Genomic DNA, 22587 nt, shown 5'->3' with positions numbered 1-22587 from the left:
CATATGTCTTCACGAGTAGACCGAAAAATTAGGGTTAGGAAACGAAGTGTAATTTTCCTATAATAAAGAATGGAAAACAAACACACACATAATGAAGGTTCACTAAACGAAGGGAAATAGAGATAAATAACCCCTTTGTTCAGCAGGGATACCTGTATACAATAAGCAATAACACAATGGATCCCATTCTAATACTCTAACCCCAAGTTAACCCATTACTGGCATATGCGCCCAAGGAATAAGTCACATGACGGATGGCAATTCCTTAATTATCCTATTCCTGAAGGCATCAGACACACAATAGAAGACAAGGCAAAGTCACGAGACAACAGAGGTGTTTGGCCAAACCCGATAATGTTGTTTGGAGGAGAACACCCGGTGCCAAAGGCAATGCCTTTTGCAGCAGCAACACCTTCACATGCAGCGAAGGGGGAAGAGAGGGACACATCTTGGGGGGAAAGGTGGGATGTCGGCAAGGCAGGGCGTGGCTTCTCACTCTTTTGGGCTCGCTCCAAGGTGCAGCCTCCAGCTTGGTGAATCTGGGGTTCTGTCTGGGATTCTGGCTTTGCAACACATTTTAGCCAAGCCCACCGACATCTTTGTTGATGATTTATATTCCTCTACTCTGTCACTGGTTCATGCCCCGACCTGTGGGCATGCAGGGCTTCACCCTTGAGTCACGGTTTCCTGCTTTCGGTTGGCACCAAAGCCATTGTGAGGTGAAGACAATGTTGTAACAACTTTTGCCACCTTAACTTGTTTAAATGGCTTAGTACAAAGTTAAAAGGGAACATTTCGGACATAAACGGAGGATAACAACATCAAATAAAGGCTCGCAGAAATTAGGAATTTTAGATACATCATGGGGTAAGTTTGGCATTGCTAACGATACAAGTTAGCGACACACATCTAATATGACAATTTAATTCTGTTACACTTGTTATAAACACTTAATATGGAGAAAGCTAAGCTATATTAAATATATATTATCCCCTAGAAATCATTTCTGCAACGCCACCCCAACCTTCCTCCTTCACCCTCTCCCGAGGATGTGCTTAGGATGGGGAGCAATGCCGGGCATGACCCCATTAATGATACAGCACAAATCCCCACAGGTCATGTGTTGGAGCATGTGCCGGAGCAGCGAGTCACCACATCCACTTTCCTCCGGAACTCCAGTGGCAAACACGCTAACACACTAAAACAAACACACACAAAAACACACACACACACACACACAGAACCACACACAAAAACAAACACACACAGAACGAAACACACAACACCAAACACACACACAACCAAACACACACACAACCAAACACACACAAAAACAAACACAGAGATCCGTGAATTATAGTAAGGATGACCCTTCGTTTGCTGGGTTAGCGCACATTGGTGAGCGAGCGAGAATTATTTGCTTCAAATGCGTTTAATCACGTGGTTTTCACCCCTGTTGTTTGTCTGTCTGTGAGCAAGATATCTCAAAAAGCTATGGATGGATTCGGTCGAAATTTGGTGGACAGGTTGGGTGTGTGACAACGCCGAATTTATTTGATTATGGTGAAAATCCGAATCTGGATACGAGAATATGTAAAGTGATTCTTCACCATTGAGAGATAGGGCTAAAAACTATATACAGTGGGGAGAACAAGTATTTGATACACTGCCAATTTTGCAGGTTTTCCCACTGACAAAGCACGTAGAGGTCTGTAATTTTTATCATCGGTACACTTCAACTGTGAAAGACAGAATCGAAAACAAAAATCCTGAAAATCACATTGTATGATTTTTAAATAATTAATTTGCATTTTATTGCATGAAATAAGTATTTGATCACCTACCAACTAGTAAGAATTCCGGCTCTCACAGACCTGTTAGTTTTGTCATTAAGAAGCCCTCTCATTCTCCACTCATTACCTGTATTAACTGCACCTGTTTGAACTTGTTATCTGCATAAAAGACAGCTCTCCACACTCAATCAATCAGACTCCAACCTCTCCACAATGGGCAAGACCAGAGAGCTGTCTAAGGACATCAGGGACAAAATTGTAGACTTGCACAAGGCTGGGATGGGCTACAGGACAATAGGCAAGCAGCTTGGTGAGAAGGCAACAACTGTTGGCGCAATTATTAGAAAATGGAAGTTCAAGATAACAGTCAATCTCCCTCGGTCTGGGGCTCCATGCAAGATCTCACCTCGTGGAGCCTCAATGATCATGAGAAAGGTGAGGGATCAGCCCAGAACTACACGGCAGGACCTGGTCAATGACCTGAAGAGAGCTGGGACCACAGTATCAAAGAAAACCATAAGTAACACACTACGCCGTCATGGATTAAAATCCTGCAGCGCACGCAAGGTCCCTCTGCTCAAGCCAGCGCATGTCCAGGCCCGTCTGAAGTTTGCCAATGACCATCTGGATGATCCAGAGGAGGAATGGGAGAAGGTCATGTGGTCTGATGAGACCAAAATAGAACTTTTTGGTTTAAACTCCACTCGCCGTTTTGGAGGAAGAAGAAGGATGAGTACAACCCAAGAACACCATCCCAACCGTGAAGCATGTAGGTGGAAACATCATTCTTTGGGGATGCTTTTCTGCAAAGGGGACAGGACGACTGCACCGTATTGAGGGGAGGATGGATGGGGCCATGTATCACGAGATCTTGGCCAACAACCTCCTTCCCTCAACAAGAGCATTGAAGATGGGGCGTGGCTGGGTCTTCCAGCATGACAACGACCCGAAACGCATAGCCAGGGCAACTAAGGAGTGGCTCCGTAAGAAGCGTCTCAGGGTCCTGGAGTGGCCGAGCCAGTCTCCAGACCTGAACCCAATAGAAAATCTTTCGAGGGAGCTGAAAGTCTGTGTTGCCCAGCAACAGCCCCGAAACCTGAAGGATCTGGAGAAGATCTGTATGGAGGAATGGGCCAAAATCCCTGCTGCAGTCTGTGCAAACCTGGTTAAGAACTACAGGAAACATCTGATCTCTGTAATTGCAAACAAAGGTTTCTGTACCAAATATTAAGTTTTGTTTTTCTGATGTATCAAATACTTATTTCATGCAATAAAATGTAAATTAATTATTTAAAAATCATACAATGTGATTTTCAGGATTTTTGTTTTAGATTCTGTCTTTCACAGTTGAAGTGTACCTATGATAAAAATTACAGACCTCTATGTGCTTTGTAAGTGGGAAAACCTGCAAAATAGGCAGTGTATCAAATACTTGTTCTCCCCACTGTGTGTATATATATATATATATATATATATATATATATATATATATATATATATATATATATATATATATATATATATATATATATATATATATATATATATATATATATATATATCATGATGGTTCAAAATGTGGATGGATTCGGATGAAACTTGGTGGATGAGTTGGGTAGGTGACAAGAACAAGGCGATTCGATTTTAGTTCAGGTCCGGATGCAGATCCGACCCATCAGTGGGATAGAAAACGTAAATTGTTTAGCCTGGCGGAGGTATGCGCTCTACCGAGTGCCGTTCTCGTCTCAACTTTTGTTTGGAGAGTGCATAATTATTGACCAGAATCGGTGGCGTAATGGTGAGAGTGACCGCTCAGATTCCAGGAAGAGGGGAATATGGGGACATCAATGGGTCAGACAATGGCCGAGTCATACAAAAGACTTTATTTTAAAAGTATGTGTTGCTTCCTTGCTTGACTTTCAGCATTTAAGAAGATAGAGTAGGGACAAACAACGCTGGGAAGGCAATGGCAAACCATCCAATATCACTGTTGCCAAGAAAATGCTTTGGCAGCACATACACTGAAAAGAGGGTGGTAGCATTTAATTATTTACCAGTTATGCTTCTGACTCACAATGGTAATCACAAATGGGTTAAAGTTTATGATGACTATTATGGAGCAAGTGCAAATAGAACTGTACACCCGTTTCAGTCCTTCATAAGGAAACATGGTGTGATATGCGAGTTGTGACAAACTACCCAAATGAAAGCATACCTAAGTAAGTGCAATGGAAAGTGTTGTTGGTTCATCAGCAATAGTCGCAGCTTCGAAGATGTATAGAAGGGCTGTGTTCTTTCCCAAATCCGAGGCTGCAGCAAATGAGGAAATTGAAAAGGGCCACGTTGGAAGACATTACTTTTCCCATCCAAGTGGAACCGCTTTCGAGTCTTGGTATATGGATTATTTTATCCAGTGCTATCAGGAGTACCCAGCATTGCCCGGTGCTGTTTTAATCCCGTTGGCATTTTGAAGAAATCAATGTTTTTAGCAGCGTCTCGCGTAGCAAACGCTGCTCGTAGAGAGCTCGGCGTTGTTGTTGTTCTTCTTCTTGTGAAGACAAAACCTTAACCTTTAGGACTCGGCTCTTGTATATACAAGATCCGGATCTCCTTAAATACTAAACACATGTACACATCCTCACATAGACGGTGCCTTTTGAGAGCGTCTATCATGAACTGTTAAATATATTCGGACATTTGCTTTAAAGTTTCGAAAAGTTCACGTTACTATTTGAAGATTATTCCATTTATCGTATTGTAATTTCGTAAATACATTATTTATTTCGTAAATACACGATATGTCGTAAATACATGATATTTCGTAAATACGGAAATACATTTTGACGGGTCTCGCTATTGGATGAATCAAGGCACGTGACGAAATATCGGAAGTTGTTGCTGTTGTTGTTGTGGTTTTTTTGGGGGGTTTTTTTTTAGCCGACAAAACCTTTAGGACGCTGCTCTTGGACACATTTGTCCTTGTTTTTTTGTGGGTGCCAGAAACACTTCCCTACACCTACTAAGGAATGGAGTCAAGGATCTTTCATTATCACCTTTCACATAGTTACAAATGCTTAGGTACGATAGAGCGTTTATACAAAATAATTGTAACTATCAGGTCAGGTCAGGTATGGGAGCATGTGCCAGAACAGCGCGTCGCTGCGTCCACTTTCCGCCGGTACTCCAGGGGCCTCCGTCTGGCCATCCCCCAGGCAGATGCCAGGCCCATCCCCATCTCCTTGAGATGATGGTCAACCTGCTGCAACCATGAGGCACGTGGTCGGCCCACTGGCCTCCTCCACTCATGAGACTCCCTCGCTGAGAGAATCTGGTGAGCAGGATCAGCGTCAGGAAAAACGAGCCACATGTCCATACAGCCGCAACTGACGCTCACGGACTATACAGGTAACAAATCTCACCCGAGTCTCTCTCAGCAAACCGCTCGTTGGACACAAAATCCGACCAGCGAGAGCCAAGGATTCTCCGAAGAGACCTGGTACCAAAGGAATTAAGTCTACTTCTCAGATCCTTGGTCAGAGTCCAAGTCTCGCACCCATAGAGCAAGACTGGAAGTACCAAGGACCTGAAGACTCGGACTTTCGTCCTCCCGCACAGGTACCGGCAGCGCCACACCCCATGATCCAGTGAATCCATGACTCCCCAGGCCCGACCCAGACGTCTATTGACCTCTGACTCGCAGCCAGCAGAGACATGAATATCACCGCCAAGGTAAGTGAATCTCTCCACGACCTCAACATCCTCACCACAAACAGACACAGACAGGACAGCAGCATCCAAGATGTCACCGAAAGCCTAGATCTTCGTTTTGACCCAAGAAACCCGTAATCCCAACGGCTCAGACTCCTCATTCAGCACCTCGAGGGCCCCCAAGAGGATGTCTAAAGTCTCCGCAAAGATGACTGCATCATCTGCAAAATCAAGGTCCGAGATCTTGACATTCCCAAATGACGCACCGCAACTTGATCTCTCCGACATTCTCCCTAAATTCCAGTCCATACAAGTGCTGAAAAGTGTGGGGGCAAGTACACATCCCTGACGAACTCCAGTTACAACTGGAAATAAGTCAGAGATGGTACCACCACATTTCACAGCACTCTCAGTACCAGAGGGGAGTTCAGACATCAGATCGATCAGTTTTGGTGGCACCCCACGAAGACCAAGAATCCTCCAGTGGACATCCCGATTCACTGAATCGAACGCTTTTCAGAGATCAACATAGGCTGCAAGCAGCCCCTGCCGAAACTCTCGTCTGCGTTCGGTGAGGACACAAAGTGCAAGGATACGGTCAATCGTTGACCTCTTTGGTGTAAAGCCTGACTGCTCTGGACGCTGGTGCTCAAGCAGATGGTGGCGAACCCTATCAAGAATTATCCGAGCAAAGACCTTGCCCGGCACTGAGAGCAGCGTCACCCCTCGGTAGTTGTTGCAGTCTTGGCGATCACCCATCCCTTTCCAGAGAGGAACAACAAGGCCCCTCTTCCAGTCAGTTGGGATGATGCCTGTGTTCCAGGCAGAGCACAAAACTGCATGCAATGACACAGAGTGCAGCATTTCCACCAGCCTTGAGAAGTTCAGCATGGATGCCACAGATCCCTGGAGCTTTGCCCCGTTTCAACTGGTTCACCGCAGCCCGTGTTTCCACAAGCGAAGGTGGACCACAGTTGATTCAAGGGTCAGCAACAGGGATTGTAACACCCTTAATGTCCAACTCGACAGCTGGGGGATCAGCCTGCTACAACTGCTCAAAGTAACCGGCCCAGCGGGCCTTCACTTCAGACTCCTTTGTCAAGAGCCTACCACTCTCTGCTCGAACTGCAGTGCTCCGAGGGATGGGCTTGGATGAACGTAATGCGCGAATTCCCCTGTAAGCGGGACGAGAATCACCTGTCCACAGGTGATGCTCTACCCCCTCACAGATTCCTCGCACATAGGCCTCCTTGTCCACCCTCAGTGCACGTACAGTTTTACACCTCAGCTCCCTGAACAGCTCAGCTCTGCCATTCAGCCTGGCCCTGCGACTCTGGTCAATGGTATCCAGTGTCCCTTGAGAGACAAAATTCTTCTTTGCCCTGCGGTGAGCTCCAAGGCATCCACCGCAACATCAAGGACGGTGGTCTTGAAGGCGCTCCACAACTCTTCAGGACCCCCCAAAGCACCCAGACCCCCCAAGTGTCCACTCAACCTGTTCGCAAACTCCTCAGCTACTCTCTCATCCCTGAGCTTGGCAACATCCAGCCTAGGCTGGGATGGTACCATTCTCCAGGATTTAAGGTGGAGCTTTAGAGTTGCTACAACAAGCCTGTGGTCAAATTGTAACTATAAAAATATAAAATAAACTTGTTTTGCTTGAAACACTCCCCGACACTAACTGGTGAACCGCTGAAAGACAAAATCCGTTCAGCCATCTCTGAGAAAAATGCCGACACAAACACACAAACACACCTCTCTTATAGTCGACTGGTAACAGCTTTCACCATCAAAGAAAGACCAAACAAGAAGCCGACCGCAGTTGCCGTAATCTCAATGTTTAGGAATACATTAAGCTACCTTAACTATCTGAAGATAAATCTTGGCAAACTGTTGATAAAGAATTGTATGATGAACTCAATGGTATTCAGAGAACACTTACCCCATGCAGTCTTGAGAAGGACTTGGTGTGAGCCGACTTCTGGTGGAAAATGTGTAATGAAAAACATTAAATTGAAATCAAATGGAAGACCAAATAAAATAGGTCCTGCATTGGAGTCATTAGTGGAAACCCAAACAAGCAAAAAGCAAAGATGAAGTCATCAGGAGGAGCCTGGATAGGATGCGGGTTTCAACTGCTGCTACTCTACCCTCAAAACACAGCCAGGCGCAGACACAAGTGACCCTCATTAAACAAAAAAAAACAAAAAAAAGAGAACATACATTCAAAATATTAAATAATTCTGGCCGCCAGACCATGCGTCCGATCAGGTTGAAATCTAAAACATATATTCCCTGTCTCTACGAGATCATAATTGTGAAGTTTCACATCGATTGATGCAGCAGTTCAAGAGGGAATTTAAAAAATATTTCCCTTCAATCCAATATGGCTGCCAAACCATGTTACCTATCAATTATTCATGAACACCCTGGTATCCTCAAAGCTCGGGGAACATGTATGTGAAGTTTCTCCTCGATCTGTCCAGGCGTTCTGGAGAAGAAGATTTTTAAAGGTTTTAGGAATTGATGGTTGAATTCAGTGAGGGGACATGAAAATTCTGTTGAAATTTCTCATCAATCAGATCAAAATTGAGGATTTTAAAAATTTGGCCTCTGTTGTCCTTTGGCCGATGTTGACCTCAAAAGAGTGACCACTATATCACATGGTCATGTAACGTAGTAAAGTTTCAATTTCCTCCGCTGAATGGTTTTCGATGTATGCTCTCAGCAAAATGCAGACACGTACATACGTAAGGTACCGATTGCTTAACCCCGCTTTACGCTTCGCAAGCACAGGGTAACTCGAATGGCACTCGGTAGAACGCGTACATGATTAGTATACGTTTTGTATTCGACTGATTTGCCAGATCTACATTCGGACCTAAATTTAATTTCATCGGATGGTTCTCGTCACTTAACCAACTCATCCACCAAGTTTCGTCCGAATCTGTCCACAACTTTTTGAGATATCTTTTTCACAAACAAACAGATAGACAGAAACGCAGACAGACAGGGTTGACAACATAACATCCATCCACCGTCAGTGTTGGAGGTAACTGCAATTCGAAGTAGGAAGCAGCCCTGATGAGCAACTCGAAAATTTGGAAAATCACGTTTACAAAAATATTGTGGACATATTTGGTGTGAAACCAGAAACAACAAAGAAGACTGACAAAAAGCAGCAGTCTGAGACAACAAAGGAAATTAAGATGCCTTAACAAAGCTGCCAAACATCAATTTAAGTAATTCCTAAAATACAGAAATGAAGCAAGAGTAGCACACTTGAGGAAAAACTACTTCAAGTTAGTGAGACCCCATACCAAAGTGTGGAAACTCGATTTGAAATCACAACAACAAAGATCTGCCAATAAAGCTCAGCACCAATTTAGACAAAATCCACACCAGGATGCAAAACGGATGCTGAATGAGAAGCAAAATAGATCTCCATCCTTAAACAAAGCAGTTACTGAAAAGTTCTTGAAGGAATTCAATAACGACATAAAGTGCAGCTACAAATATCAGCTCGTGGAGGGTATGAAAAGACCTCCAAAACACAAGACCCCGTTCCAAAGTAAACCACAAGGTTTGTCAGAACTGAATGTTCATCTCCAGAAGAGAAGAAATGCCAGTGCTCCCACAACTAATCATGTTCCATATTTAGAATGGAAGAGATGTCCAACAGCAACAAAGGTGCTCTATAAGTTCATATGTAACATATGGAGAACTGCCTCCATAGCCAGTAGTTGGAGAGTGGGAGAGACGATCCTGATATCCAAAGAGGAGAATACGAGCAATCCGTGCTTCAGGCCCACAACACTGAAGAATTCCAGTCGTAACCTTGGAAGAGGTATCCTTGCACAAAGAACCATTGAGTATCTGACTGACAAATCTATTCAGAAGGGTTTCATGGGTGGGGGGACTCAGGCTTTGTACTACATACGGAGGTACTAAATGAAATGCTCCTAGACACCAAAAACAATGGAAAACCAATAACGACAACCCGGCTTGACTTACAAAATGCATATGGCACTAACTGTGCCATGTTAGCTCATACAGTTTGCACTTGAGTGGTATCATATTCCAGCTCACATCAGGAAGATCATGTTCACGTACCATGATGAGCTGTTTATATGTGTGAAAACCAAGAACTGGGCAAAGGAATTGGATACGGTGCTATATTGGTGTTTACCAAGGCTGCCCACTATCTTGCATCCCGTTTATTGAGAGAAACATCAGGTGTAAGGAATATTTATGAAAAGTCTTTTACATTGTTGCGGATCCGGCATCACAGTGGAATCACGAGGGAGGGGCTATCTCGGGTTCCTCTCCGGACTCACCGGGAATCGCAGGCCGTCGCACACGAATAACTTTGTGGAGCAGTGGGTTGCTGATCGACTACAAATGCCAGCAACTTGACCACGTGACTTAGGGTCCTCTATCTTACAACCATTTACCTTAGGACACATGACCTCATCGGGGAATCGCACCCTCGGTACGTACTTGCGATATTTAGGTTACGTACAGGATCAGGTGCAGCTGGGTGGAGCTGCCAAGTACGTACCGGCTATTTAACAGATTCTTGGGAAATAACATCCTGGCTAAGCTACGGTGTTGGCCATGCTGGACCAATGGAGGAAAAGACAAAAACGAGCTGGGATAATTTCTACAAACACATTTATTTAAACCAGAAGTGAGCAAAGTTACGTGGCACAGTAATGGGATTTATTGCAAATGTACAGCAGGAAAAGCAAGGAATTTGTGGGGTGTGGCAAAAGACAAACAACATTTACAAAAGAAGACACAGTGGAGAGATATACGAAAAATTATTATGCAGTCTTAACTTATGCTACAACAGGCGCCATCTCTCACACACACACACACACACACACACACACACACACACACACACACCCACACACACGCAAAATTAGAGATAGCCCAGAGAGAGAGAGAGAGGGAGAGAGAGAGAGAGAGAGAGAGAGAGAGAGAGAGAGAGAGAGAGAGAGAGAGAGAGAGAGAGAGAGAGAGAGAGAGAGAGAGAGAGAGAGAGAGAGAGAGAGAGAGAGAGAGGGGGAGAGAGAGGCGCAGAGAGAGGGGGAGAGAGAGGGGGAGACAGAGGGGGAGAGAGACGGGGAGAGAGAGAGAGAGAGTGAGAGTGAGAGTGAGAGTGAGAGTGAGAGTGAGAGTGAGAGTGAGAGTGAGAGTGAGAGTGAGAGTGAGAGTGAGAGTGAGAGAGAGAGAGAGAGAGAAACAGTTGATGGTTAACGACCTCTCAATACCTGGCATGGTCTGTGGACCTGCGCAGCCCAGAACGCTTAGGAAAGGGGAGGAGGGAGAAATACCGAGGGTGTCTGGGGTGCGTGTTTGAGAGGTGCAAGTGTAATGTGACGTGGTGTGCCGTGTAGAGCAAGAGGAAGAATGTGAGGTGCAGGTCAGTTTGGTTTGCTCTTGGGTTTTGCTTTAAAAAGAAAAGTTGGTCGGGGTTGCCCGCATTAATTGATCTTTTGCATCAACAGTGCACGAGAGATAGATGGTCGAAGAAAGATGCGTGAGAGAAAAGATTCCACAGTAAATCGTGTAAGAGTTTGTATATGTAAGTGTCGCTGCAGGACGCAACCTAAATGAGTGACATGGAAGCAGTCTCGGCTCGCAGCAGCAATGTGTGACCCCAAGCCTGGTCACGCTGACTCGACGTTTGTCCTTGTGCCGCCTGTCTGCCCGGCGAGGTCCGATATCTGGTGATATTCTCTCCTGCGATGCTCTCGGCGATCTCTCCAGCTCTGTCCCCAGCGATACTCTGCAGCACTGTCATCAACGATACTTTCCCCTCAATGAGCCGCGTTTGTCCCTTTTATGAACCCCGGATGAAGGGAGGAGCCAAACATCAGATCAAAAGAAGCTCTAACGAAATTGAGCTCCCCTATTGGTCCATAGCAGCTGTAGCCATGCCCCACCAGGCCCTGAGGGTAAAAAAATGGTTGCCGGCCAACAGGGGCATGCGTAACAGCTCCTGACCTTTACATAGGGCAGTGGTTTTTGGAGATGCTCTCTGGACCCGAACGTGCGCTAACCTTCATTCAGACATGGGGTCTAAGGGAAATCCTTTCGCTACCCGTGAGTCCTAAAACGAGCACCAGCGCACGTTCGCGCTTTGAGTTATGCCCCAAAAATAACCCCATCTTTGTCTCGTCAGCGTCCTTCGAGGCTGTGGTAAGTGTTCGATGAGTATGTGGCAGTTGAGGTGATTGTGGAGTAGCAGGAGCACGTTGTGTCGTTTGTAGTGAAGTAGCAGTATGTTGTGACATTGTGGGCAAGAGGTGTTAGTTCCTTGTGACGAGATTGTGAATCATGGTTGTGTTTGTGATGGAAATTGTGAGCGTGGGTTGTTGTGAGGATTTTTAGTACTCGTATGAAGCGGTTGTGGTGAGTGTGGTGTAGTTTGGTGAGCTAAATTAAGGTATGAGGCGAAATAGCGGTTGACAATTGGCGCACAGTTTTGAATGGAAAATTGGCACACAAATGCAAATGAGGCGCTCGCTTCGTTACTGGCAGTCTTTACTGATTTGTGTGCGAGCTTGTTTGAGTGTTTCGGGTGAGAGAAAGGGGTGCAGCAAAAGAGTGGAAGAACTGCAAGGGTTGAAGATTAAAGAGGTTTAAGGAGTCTAACTGAAGGAGTCCCACGCAACGCATCTTTCCCCTTTAGCCTCTAGACATATAGAAAGGTCGAACTAATACACATACTCTTGAAATAACTGCCTCGGGATCGCTGTATGTTGTGTGCCTTTGCCTTGGATACGTGTGGTTTTGCAGAACCACAACAATATTGACAAAGATTTTAAATATGAGTGGGAAAAGGACATGAGGTGGGGGTGCAGAGAGAGGAAGCTCAGGATAGAGGGTAGAGGGGTGAAGAGAGGGAAAACTAATACGGCTACCCCCCACACAGTGGCATGGTTTTTGTCCAGTAGTAGTTAGTAGTTATAATGATTGATACAATGTCCAACAGATTAAATAATAATATGACTCGCAGGGATACCCGGTGTTGCTCAGTGGGTAGGGGGAGAAGGGAGGGGTAGGAGAGTTGGAGGGCATGAGATCCCAGGGGTGGGGCATGAGAATTACTGGGGTGGGGGAGGGGGTAGGAGAGTAAGTGGGCCAGGGTGGGGGAGGGGGGGGTAGGAGAGTAAGTGGGCCAGGGTGGGGGGGGGCGGAGGGTATGAGCGTTTCAGAGAAAATAAAAATAAATTGAAATGCCTTTTCCCTTCATGTGGGTTTTCCCTCCTGGTATGGGAACACAGTGTTTCTCTTCCCGTTAACGTGACACCTCTCATCTACCTGATCCTCACACTTCTCTCCCACCGACTCACTCACTGGCCATTAATGTCTCTCTCCACACCTCCACATCCCGACACTTGTTCCTCCACCTTTCTTACCCATCCCAGATCCTCGATCATTACTCTCTTCCTCACCATTTCTCATCCCTATAACCTGCCCCAACCTTCAATTCCAGGATCTTCTTCCTTTTCCTTCTTCTTGCGAGGCTGCGAGTAGCATGAATTGCTGCAGGAGGCGCAGCTGTGCCACTGATGCAATGCCCTTTGTACAGGGTGGCCTGTAAATCACTTGACCACTGCTAAGTGTCCATCTTGACACCCTCACGACTGCCACGTCGAGGAACAGTGTTGCTTTCGGATGAGCATGCCATCTAGGGAAGCTGAAGGCACGAATAAAATGTGTTCCGGCCGAAGGGGAAATGCACATTTCACGTTGGAATTGGAGGCGCATCATGCTCCACGTGTGATGGATGACATGCTCAGGAATGATCTCACTGAAGACATTTATTTGGTCCCTATTTGTTGATAGCTTATGAGCCCACGTTAATAAACTGGCTGGTAGCACGACCAGTTACTGCTGTAATAACTGAAAGTGTCTGCTTCCAACAAGATAGCGCACCTGCACATTTTGCGTTGCATGTTCGGGACTATCTCGATGAAATGTTCCCTCAACGATGGATTGGATGCGGATCAGCAACATCACCAGCTGCTCAACTACGGCCACCACATCGTCCAGATGTAACGAGTCCAGACAAGTCGGTGCGGTCGGTCCGAAGGTGTGGACAACCCAGAATGGGACGATTGAAGAAATGCGCGCTGCAGTCTTTCACACAGGTGACTCCAACAGGTTCCTCGGAGGACTCGGGACAAATTGAGTGGTGCTGTGAGAGTGAGAAAGCGCACACAGACACAATGACTGATTAATGACTGTAAAAGTACTGTAGTGCACCATAAAACCTGGATATTAAACGAGTTCAACAAGGAATGCTTCACTGGGTAACGGTGAACAGACTTTTAGGCCATCGAAGGTTTGAGCAGCAACTTGTAATTTGTTTTCTGTGCCGGCGATGGCTCGCCTACTCTTTGTGAAGGACGCCGTGGGATGCTTGACGTCCACCAACTCATGGTGGCAGATGGGACACCCAGTTTTCACGTCCATCCGAGTGACTGCTCACGTATTGATGGGCTCGCCCGGCCTGCGGGACACCAGGATGGCAGTTTGCAGCTCGCCCGAGATAATCAGCTTTGCCATCGATTGGTGTTCGACGGTTTCGGTTTTTTCGCCCTTCGGACTGAAAAATGAAATACAATAAATGTAGAAAATGACAAAAAAAAGGGGGGTCACAAAGATGACTCGGCCAGGTTTACCGAGCTCTTTCTCCCAACGTTAATCAACACTTCAGGACGATATTGAAGGTCCATGGTGAAAGTATCGCATCTTCAGTGTTGTCTACTTATGACGTACGACTATAAATGGTGGAATTTCTTTACTTGCTCGCACCTTCCACCCAGCCGGCTTCTTTTCTCCACCTTCTCCCGAACTCCCACAGGTATTTTACCCACAATCCTTCAAACTTACAAACGTCCTTCAAACCCATCGCACTCCCCCCCCCTTTGCGTACGTAATATGTAGACATCAAGTGTTGATTCGACGTGCAGCATCGACATCGATGAAGAAGAAGATTAGCAGCGCGTCATGTGGAATAACAATTTGAAATGGTGTCCCAGTCGGTTTGCGCAAGCGCGGGTTTTCCCGGGCAGAGGCGTCGGATGATTCCCATCGAGGAGGACAGGCAGTCGTGTTGAGCGGCGTCGGCATGACGGGCCACGCCGACTCCGGGAGATGCGAGTCGCCTCTGCTCGGGAACCGCAGCCTCGCTCCGATCTCTCCACAACACCCGGGATGGGCAGAGCGACGGGAGCCACGTCGTCCGGTGGCCGTGCTGGGCGGCGGAGACTTCGCGCGCTCGCTCGCCGGACGCCTGCTCACGGCGGGCCACCCCGTCGTGGTGGGCAGCCGCCTGCCGAGCGCCGCCGCGGCCCTGTTCCCGCCGCAAGTGGACGTGACGACGCGGGAGGGAGCGGCGGGCGGCGCGGCCCGCCTCGTGCTCGTGGCGGTGCCGCGCGACCATTTCAACACGCTCGTGCCGCTCGCGGAGGCGCTGCGCGGGAAGGTCGTGGTGGACGTGAGCAACCGAGATCGCCGCGGGGATCCCGGGCCGAGCAACGCGCACGTGCTCGCCGACATTCTACCTGAAGCGCGCGTCGTGAAAGCCTTCAACACCCTGTCCGCGTGGTCCCTTCAGCACGGCCCACGTGACGCCAGCAGACACGTGAGATCACGTGGGGTTCGCGCGGCACCGCCACCACCTGGTCTCACCTGCCGGATACCTGTTAATGTTTAAATTCGGCGTCTGGGAGCGAGAGGTGGCACAATTTTCTACATGCGAGTGAGTGAGTGACCGAGTGAGTAAGTGAGTGAGTGACCGAGTGAGTGAGTGAGTGACCGAGTGAGTGACCGAGTGAGTGAGTGACCGAGTGAGTAAGTGAGTGAGTGACCGAGTGAGTGAGTGAGTGACCGAGTGAGTAAGTGAGTGACCGAGTGAGTGAGTGACCGAGTGAGTGACCGAGCGAGTGACCGAGCGAGTGACCGAGTGACCGAGCGAGTGACCGAGTGAGTGACCGAGTGAGTGACCGAGTGAGTGAGTGACTGAGTGACCGAGTAAGTGAGAGTGACCGAGTGAGTGAGAGTGACCGAGTGAGAGTGAGTGAGTGAGTGACCGAGTGAGTGAGTGAGTGACCGAGTGAGTGAGTGAGTGACCGAGTGTGACCGAGTGAGTGACTGAGTGAGTGACCGAGTGAGTAAGTGAGTGAGTGACTGAGTGAGTGACTGAGTGAGTGAGTGACTGAGTGAGTGAGTGAGTGACTGAGTGAGTGAGTGAGTGACTGAGTGAGTGAGTGAGTGAGTGACTGAGTGAGTGAGTGACTGAGTGAGTGACCGAGCGAGTGACCGAGTGACCGAGCGAGTGACCGAGTGAGTGACCGAGCGACCGAGCGAGTGACCGAGTGAGTGACCGAGTGAGTGAGTGACTGAGTGACCGAGTAAGTGAGAGTGACCGAGTGAGTGAGAGTGACCGAGTGAGAGTGAGTGAGTGAGTGACCGAGTGAGAGTGAGTGAGTGAGTGACCGAGTGAGTGAGTGAGTGACCGAGTGTGACCGAGTGAGTGACTGAGTGAGTGACTGAGTGAGTGAGTGAGTGAGTGACTGAGTGAGTGACTGAGTGAGTGAGTGACTGAGTGAGTGACTGAGTGAGTGACTGAGTGAGTGAGTGACTGAGTGAGTGACTGAGTGAGTGACTGAGTGACCGAGTAAGTGAGAGTGACTGAGTGAGTGAGTGACCGAGTGAGTGACTGAGTGACCGAGTAAGTGAGAGTGACCGAGTAAGTGAGTGACCGAGTGAGTGAGTGACCGAGTGAGAGTGAGTGACCGAGTGAGAGTGAGTGACCGAGTGAGTGACCAAGTGAGTGAGTGAGTGACCGAGTGAGTGAGTGACGAAGTGAGTGACCGAGTGAGTGAGTGACCGAGTGAGTGACTGAGTGACCGAGTGAGTGAGTGACCGAGAGAGTGACCGAGTGAGTGAGTGACTGAGTGAGAGAGTAACCGAGTGAGTGAGAGTGACCGAGTGAGTGACCAAGTGAGTGAGTGAGTGACGAAGTGAGTGACCAAGTGAGTGAGTGAGTGACGAAGTGAGTGAGTGAGTGACCGAGTGAGTGAGTGAGTGACCGAGTGAGTGAGTGAGTGACCGAGTGAGTGAGTGAGTGACCGAGTGAGTGAGTGACGAAGTGAGTGAGTGACCGAGTGAGTGAGTGATCGAGTGAGTGAGGGTGACCGAGTGAGTGACTGAGTGACCGAGTGAGTGAGTGACCGAGAGAGTGACCGAGTGAGTGAGTGACTGACTGAGTGAGAGAGTAACCGAGTGAGTGAGTGAATGACCGAGTGAGTGACCGCTGGCCCGAGGGAAACCTGTAAACGGACAGCGAACGCCATGATCCGTGACCGATGAAGCGCGTTTATCAGATTCGCTGCACAACTTACGGGATCCATGAAGAGTACGACATGTGATTTATATTTCGATTTGTTGAAACGAGAAATTAATAATCCTGAAATATAATAAATGAGAAAAAAACAACAAAAAAAAACATCAATTCGCTACCAGAAAAATGTACACGGCAAAGAGAATGAAACAGGAAACGACACACCAGTGTGCGTGTGACGTCACCACATCTGTGATCCGCCATCTTGGAGTACAAGACCCGAACCCTTACTGAAGTCTTGATTCCTATTTACCTCTGGTGCAATCACTCTCTGTTGTGCTGAACCATTCTCCAGTTATTTTGTCAATACCCTGGATAATCTGAAACACCCCGGCCCGTACGCAGGATTTTCGATGGGGGTGGGAGGGGGCGATGGTGTTAAGTGAGAACAAGTTGGACCGCTGAGAGCATGACGGTGCAGCGCCATTGTGCCCATGATGGGATGCATTTCAAGGTTCCAAATTGAAATGCAAAAACTTGAAGCCATTTTGCCCACGTTTGTGACATGATTAGTGAGATCATCATTCCGACAGACAAAATTCCAATGTGTGTTACATTAAGAAAAAAAAAGCAGTCTAAGAATCGCAAGTCATTTCAAATTCACCTCGGTACATCCTCAAAAGTAGTAATTCATGAATTTAAATCCAAACATCGTCGATATACCGAATACATTATCATAAAGGAAATTTATTCAGGAATCCTGTGTGAGCACACTTAAAACTAGAAGGGCGCTCGGTAGAGCGCGTACCTCCGCCACGCAATGCCTGATCCACGAGAACATATCTGGCCCAATACATTTTTGAGACATCGTGCTATATATCCTTTTTGACCCTCTCTCTCAATGATGAAGAATCGGATACAAAATTAAATAATCCTCAGATCCGGATCTTCACCGAAATTGAATCAATTCTTCCTCGTCGCACACTCATCCTGTCCACCAAGTTTCGTCTGAATCCGTCCACGACTTTTTGAGATATCGTGCACATAAACAGACAAAAAGGGGTGAAAACATAACCTCCTTCCACCTTCGGTGGCGGAAGTAAAAATTAGAAAACTCATCTTGATGACACTTCACTCGTCTTCGGCGAATTACACCACGGCCTGCTCCACGAGCAAAGGAATCCGCGGCGAGGAACCATGATGTGCTTCCTTTTAAACAGTCGTTCGAAAGGATAAATTATCAACACGAGAATCATCAAACATCAAATCGAGAATTTTATCTTACGTGTGTGTGTGTGTGTGTGTGTGTGTGTGTGTGTGTGTGTGTGTGTGTGTGTGTGTGTGTGTGTGTGTGTGTGTGTGTGTGTGTGTGTGTGTGTGTGTGTGTGTGTGTGTGTGTGTGTGTGTGTGTGTGTGTGTGTGTGTGTGTGTGGATTTGCACTGAAAATCAAGATCAAGCGAGCTTTCACCCTTCTCCTCCAGGGGGAGGCTTCCGTCTTCCCTGAGTTCACCTTAGGGCACCTGACTAAAAATAATGCTTTTAAATAACTAGTGTGGGCCCATACGTGCGTGTCCGTATGTACAGAAAAAAAAAAAGAATTGTGACGTCAATCGTGATGTCATAGCACCGTGTCCTGTCATTGGTTTGGTAAATAAATGGCCATAACTTGGGAACCACTTGTCCGATTAATATCAAACCTTGAAAAGGCACATACTCAGGTCCCCAGCAATATACCTGGCAAGTTTCAATTAGATCGGACCAGTGGTTGGCGAGAAACAGCACTCACAGACAGACAGACAGACACACACACAGAGATTGCTGGAATGATAGATAGATGTTGAGTTTTTGTTGGGGGGAAGTGCGTACACACCTGACACCCCCCCCCCTTTCTTCGACACCCCTGGGTACGCCACTGACATCTCTATCATATCACCTCTTAACTGCCTTCTTTCCAATGTACAAAGCCCCATCAGCTTCAGCTGTTCCTCGTAGCTGAGTCGAGCTCGGCCCGGAATCAATCGAGTAACCCTAACCCAGAACCCTCTCGATGGCAGCCAAGTCCTGCCTAAGCTGTGGTGACCAAAGATGCACACAATATTCAAGATGGGGCCTCACTAATTTTTTTAATGTATCCTTCAATTATAATAAAATAATGATATTAAAGATCATTTTTAAAATCTGGAAGTTCAGCACTACTGAAGCAGTCTTATACACTATAACAAGATGACATTGAGTCTTGTACTTACACAGCCATATTGGCAGAGTCTTGTTCACCCCGTTACTGTCCCTCTCACCTGCCACGCCCTCTCATGCTATATATATCGATACACAGGTATGTACTGCATGTCGTGGTTCTTGGAGGTATTATGAAGGCGATTTGTGTTCTTCGGTGTTCAAGAACTTCATTCAATTTAAATAAAGGTTTAAAGAGGTTTAAATGTGTGTAAATTAATTAATTATACGTTTTACCAGGTGTCTGTTACATCATTGGCGGTTGAATTAATACCAGGTGGGGTTGACTCTGACTGTCATCCTTCCGAGGTCGGCAAAATGAGTGCCAGCTTCCTGGTATCCTGTGTCGGAGTGGCGACACGTCCAGGATTGTTCCGAATAGCCAAGGAGACTGCTTCGGCAGCACCAACGCTCTGCACGGAGTACGGTCCCGATGGATGGGTGGATGGATTACATCATCCTATCTAACACGTTACATTAGTTATTCATGTCTGTTATTTGTATCCTTTATGATGCAATTAAAAGCAGTAAGTTTCATGTTTGTAAGGATTTTCAACTTCATTTGACTGCCAGGCAGGCAAATTAAAAATATTATCTCACTCCTCTCTGCGCATGTGTGATCGGGAAAATTCAGAACCAAAGTACAAATAAACGGCTGGCTTGTCTTCCACTTCATGTTCAAAATGCAACATTCAATTTAAATAAGTTGTTGCTCGATTATAAACTGAACATATGGACGGACATGAACCGATTGCTAAACCCCGTTTTTCGGTTCGCGTGCGTGGGGGTAACACCTCTCACTGAAAGATCGCTGTCTTATTGTTGTGGTGCTGGGTTCGGTGGCGAGGACGACCGCTAGATGGAGCAGTTCGGCCGTCTCCCACCGAACACCGGAATTGAAGGTCGTCACTCCGGATAACTCCGATGTCGACGGGTCGCTTAATGGACCGTGGACGCCAATATTTCAACTGCGCGGTTAGGGTCTTTTTGTCTGATTCCAATTTACCTAATTAGCCGCACGGTCTAGCTACCGGAGAAGCCACACCCTCGGCGGCTTTGTCCGAACCGAGTCGCTGTTACTTACTAGGATAACCGCTGTCCGGCGTAACAGAGCAGGAATTACCAAAGCCGCGCTGGCCTAAATAACAACTTACAGCACAATCGGCCTCCCTAATTCGCAAGCCCAAACCATACTGGGTCAATGAAGGAAAACACAGACAACGGACTGGAACATTTAACAGTTATTTACTTACAATGTAAGAGGGAGGGAAACACAGAGCAGACTTAACCACGAATATAGATGTAGGCAAATGTCCAAAGGCAATCACTTATACGATTTCTACTTATCAGACTGGCCACAGACAGACACACACACCCAAAAAGAAATGGACCTCGTGAGTTTTTATTTGGCCTTTCATCTCAGGATGGAAGGCGAGCTGAGGGTCAGAGTCTGGCCGGGTACCTGGCCGCCTCGTGCGGTTTTATATGCGAGTTGGAGTCTGTGGACGGGAACGGGGATCCCCAGCTCGAGCGCTCCAACACAACCCACCACGGTGGGACTCGAACCCTCGACCCAGAAGCCAACAAGCGATACTGGCTGCCACGAATGACGATCGACGACACGAGCACCGCGAAACACCTCCGCCACGACCACCACCACCAGGAGCACCAACACGACCACCAAGGAACCCCGAAAAAGACCAGACCGCCCTGAGACAGCTCGCCACCCCTCTTATCCCTCCCCCGGGTGGGTGGAGGGATCCGCTCTGAGGTAACACACCTCCGAATTGGTCAGGGGGCGTCGGGCGATCAGTGTCCTCCCCTCATTGGACGAGGCAAACATTCCATCTTGCTGGGGCAGAGTCGGCCCTGAGGTGACCTCACCCCCGATTGGACGAGGGGAACATTCCATCTTGCTGGGGCGGAGTCGGCCCTGAGGTGATCTCACCCCCGTTGGACGAGGGGAACATTCCATCTTGCTGGGGCGGAGTCGGCCCTGAGGTGATCTCACCCCCACCTATGTCCGTGGCCTCGAACACGTGCGTAATGGTGCTGAAGGAGTGGAGGGGAATTGATGTTGAAAACTAACTAGAAAGAAACTCGCAGTGCACACATGAAATTAACCCATTAGACATAGGGGAGGCATTCAAAGGCGGAGGAGCTCCTTGTGAGCCAACGGCCATCCATATCTAGTGCCCAACTGTGTCTGCGGACGTCCTCCTGCAGTTGGGTTACTTCTTATTAGGAGGTTGGTGGCAGGATTTGCACTCCAGCCACCGTAAAACGCTTCATTCCGCAAAACGCAAAAACGCAAAAAAATCTGAAAACCCACTCCGTGGGAGTACCTCCTGTGCAGCTTCCCTTCGCAGGGCAGCTCACCGGATGATGGGATTGGGGCAAAGCCTTCGGGACCCCCAATCTTTGATAGGAGGGAAACCACGGGGTAACATCCCTGGGTCAGATTGCGGGAGAGTGTGTCGGAGTGGTGCTGAGGTGTCGTCCACCAGACGGCGGTCTCCTTGGGTTAACCTGAGGCGGTCCCTTCGGGTGGGTGCCTGGAATGTCCTATCCCTAAGAGAGGATGATCACCTGTCTCTGTTATCATCTGAGCTCAAGCGTTTGGACATCGGGATTGCAGCTCTCTCTGAGGTTCGGAGACCGGATTGCGGCGAGATAATGGTGGGTGGTTACACCTACTATTGGTCTGGTCGCTCTGATGGTTACCATACCCAAGGAGTTGCTGTAGCTGTGGCCAATAAGCTGACCCCAATGATAATTGAGGTAACACCGGTCAACGAGCGTATTATGAGATTAAGGATTCGTCACTCCTTAGGTGTCATTTCCCTGGTCTCTATTTATGCTCCGACTGAGGCGAGTGATCTTACCGTGAAGGATGCATTCTACGCCACACTCGAGTCTGTGGTTGATCAGTGCCCCAGACGAGATACACTTCTAGTCTTGGGGGATTTCAATGCATCGACTGGAACTGATAGGGATGGTTATGAGGTGTGTGTTGGTCCCCATGGGTCAGGAACTATGAACCAGAATAGCACTAAGTTCCTTGACTTTGCAAGAAGTCATGGACTTAGGGTGGCTGGTTCATGGTTTCAGCGCCCGCAAGCTCATCGCTGGACTTGGTATTCCAATGCTGGCGGTGTGGCAAAGGAGATTGACCATGTCCTCATTGACGGTCGTTGGAGGATGATCCAGAACTGCAGGGTCTACCGGAGTGCTCAGTTCCTCAATACTGACCACAGGCTTGTTGTAGCAACTCTAAAGCTGCACCTTAAATCCTGGAGAATGGTACCATCCCAGCCTAGGCTGGATGTTGCCAAGCTCAGGGATGAGAGAGTAGCTGAGGAGTTTGCGAACAGGCTGAGTGGACACTTGGGGGTCTGGGTGCTTTGGGGGTCCTGAAGAGTTGTGGAGCACCTTCAAGACCACCGTCCTTGATGTTGCCGGTGGATGCCTTGGAGTTCACCGCA

General features: G+C 47.7%; 2 protein-coding genes and 1 long non-coding RNA gene across 4 annotated transcripts in view; 1 reads left to right on the top strand and 2 right to left on the bottom strand.

The window, feature by feature from the left end:
- Window positions 1-10640: 10640 nt before the first annotated feature.
- The window catches only part of LOC147029318 (uncharacterized), a 152205-nt gene continuing 140258 nt past the window's right edge, over window positions 10641-22587 (bottom strand). Inside the window, exons 5-6 of one of the 2 annotated variants that reach the window (XR_015055861.1) lie at window positions 13916-14127; window positions 10641-13716 (exon numbers count right to left, since the gene is read on the bottom strand). This is a non-coding gene — a long non-coding RNA (uncharacterized LOC147029318). Of the gene's footprint in view, window positions 14128-22587 lie in introns of both variants that reach the window. The other variant, XR_015055860.1, reaches the window with a different exon arrangement.
- Window positions 14555-22587, top strand: part of LOC147029320 (metalloreductase STEAP2-like) — a 42240-nt gene continuing 34207 nt past the window's right edge. Inside the window, exon 1 of the mRNA XM_085872286.1 lies at window positions 14555-15168. Coding sequence (XP_085728412.1) covers window positions 14653-15168 — 516 coding nt within the window. The 5' untranslated portion in view covers window positions 14555-14652. The remainder of the gene's footprint in view (window positions 15169-22587) is intronic.
- Window positions 15230-16952, bottom strand: LOC147029321 (uncharacterized; the record flags this gene model as incomplete). The annotated part of the gene is made up of 2 exons (XM_085872004.1): window positions 15230-15249; window positions 15953-16952. Coding segments are annotated over 2 exons (1020 nt in total), but the record flags the coding sequence as incomplete, so codon positions are not given.

The sequence above is a fragment of the Eptatretus burgeri genome, chromosome 3, assembly GCF_056783735.1.
Source record: "Eptatretus burgeri isolate ZD-2024b chromosome 3, Ebu_testis_v1, whole genome shotgun sequence".
Lineage (NCBI taxonomy): Eukaryota > Metazoa > Chordata > Myxini > Myxiniformes > Myxinidae > Eptatretus > Eptatretus burgeri.
Note: the sequence above shows the minus strand (reverse complement) of the source record. Positions and strands in the feature narration are given on the sequence as shown.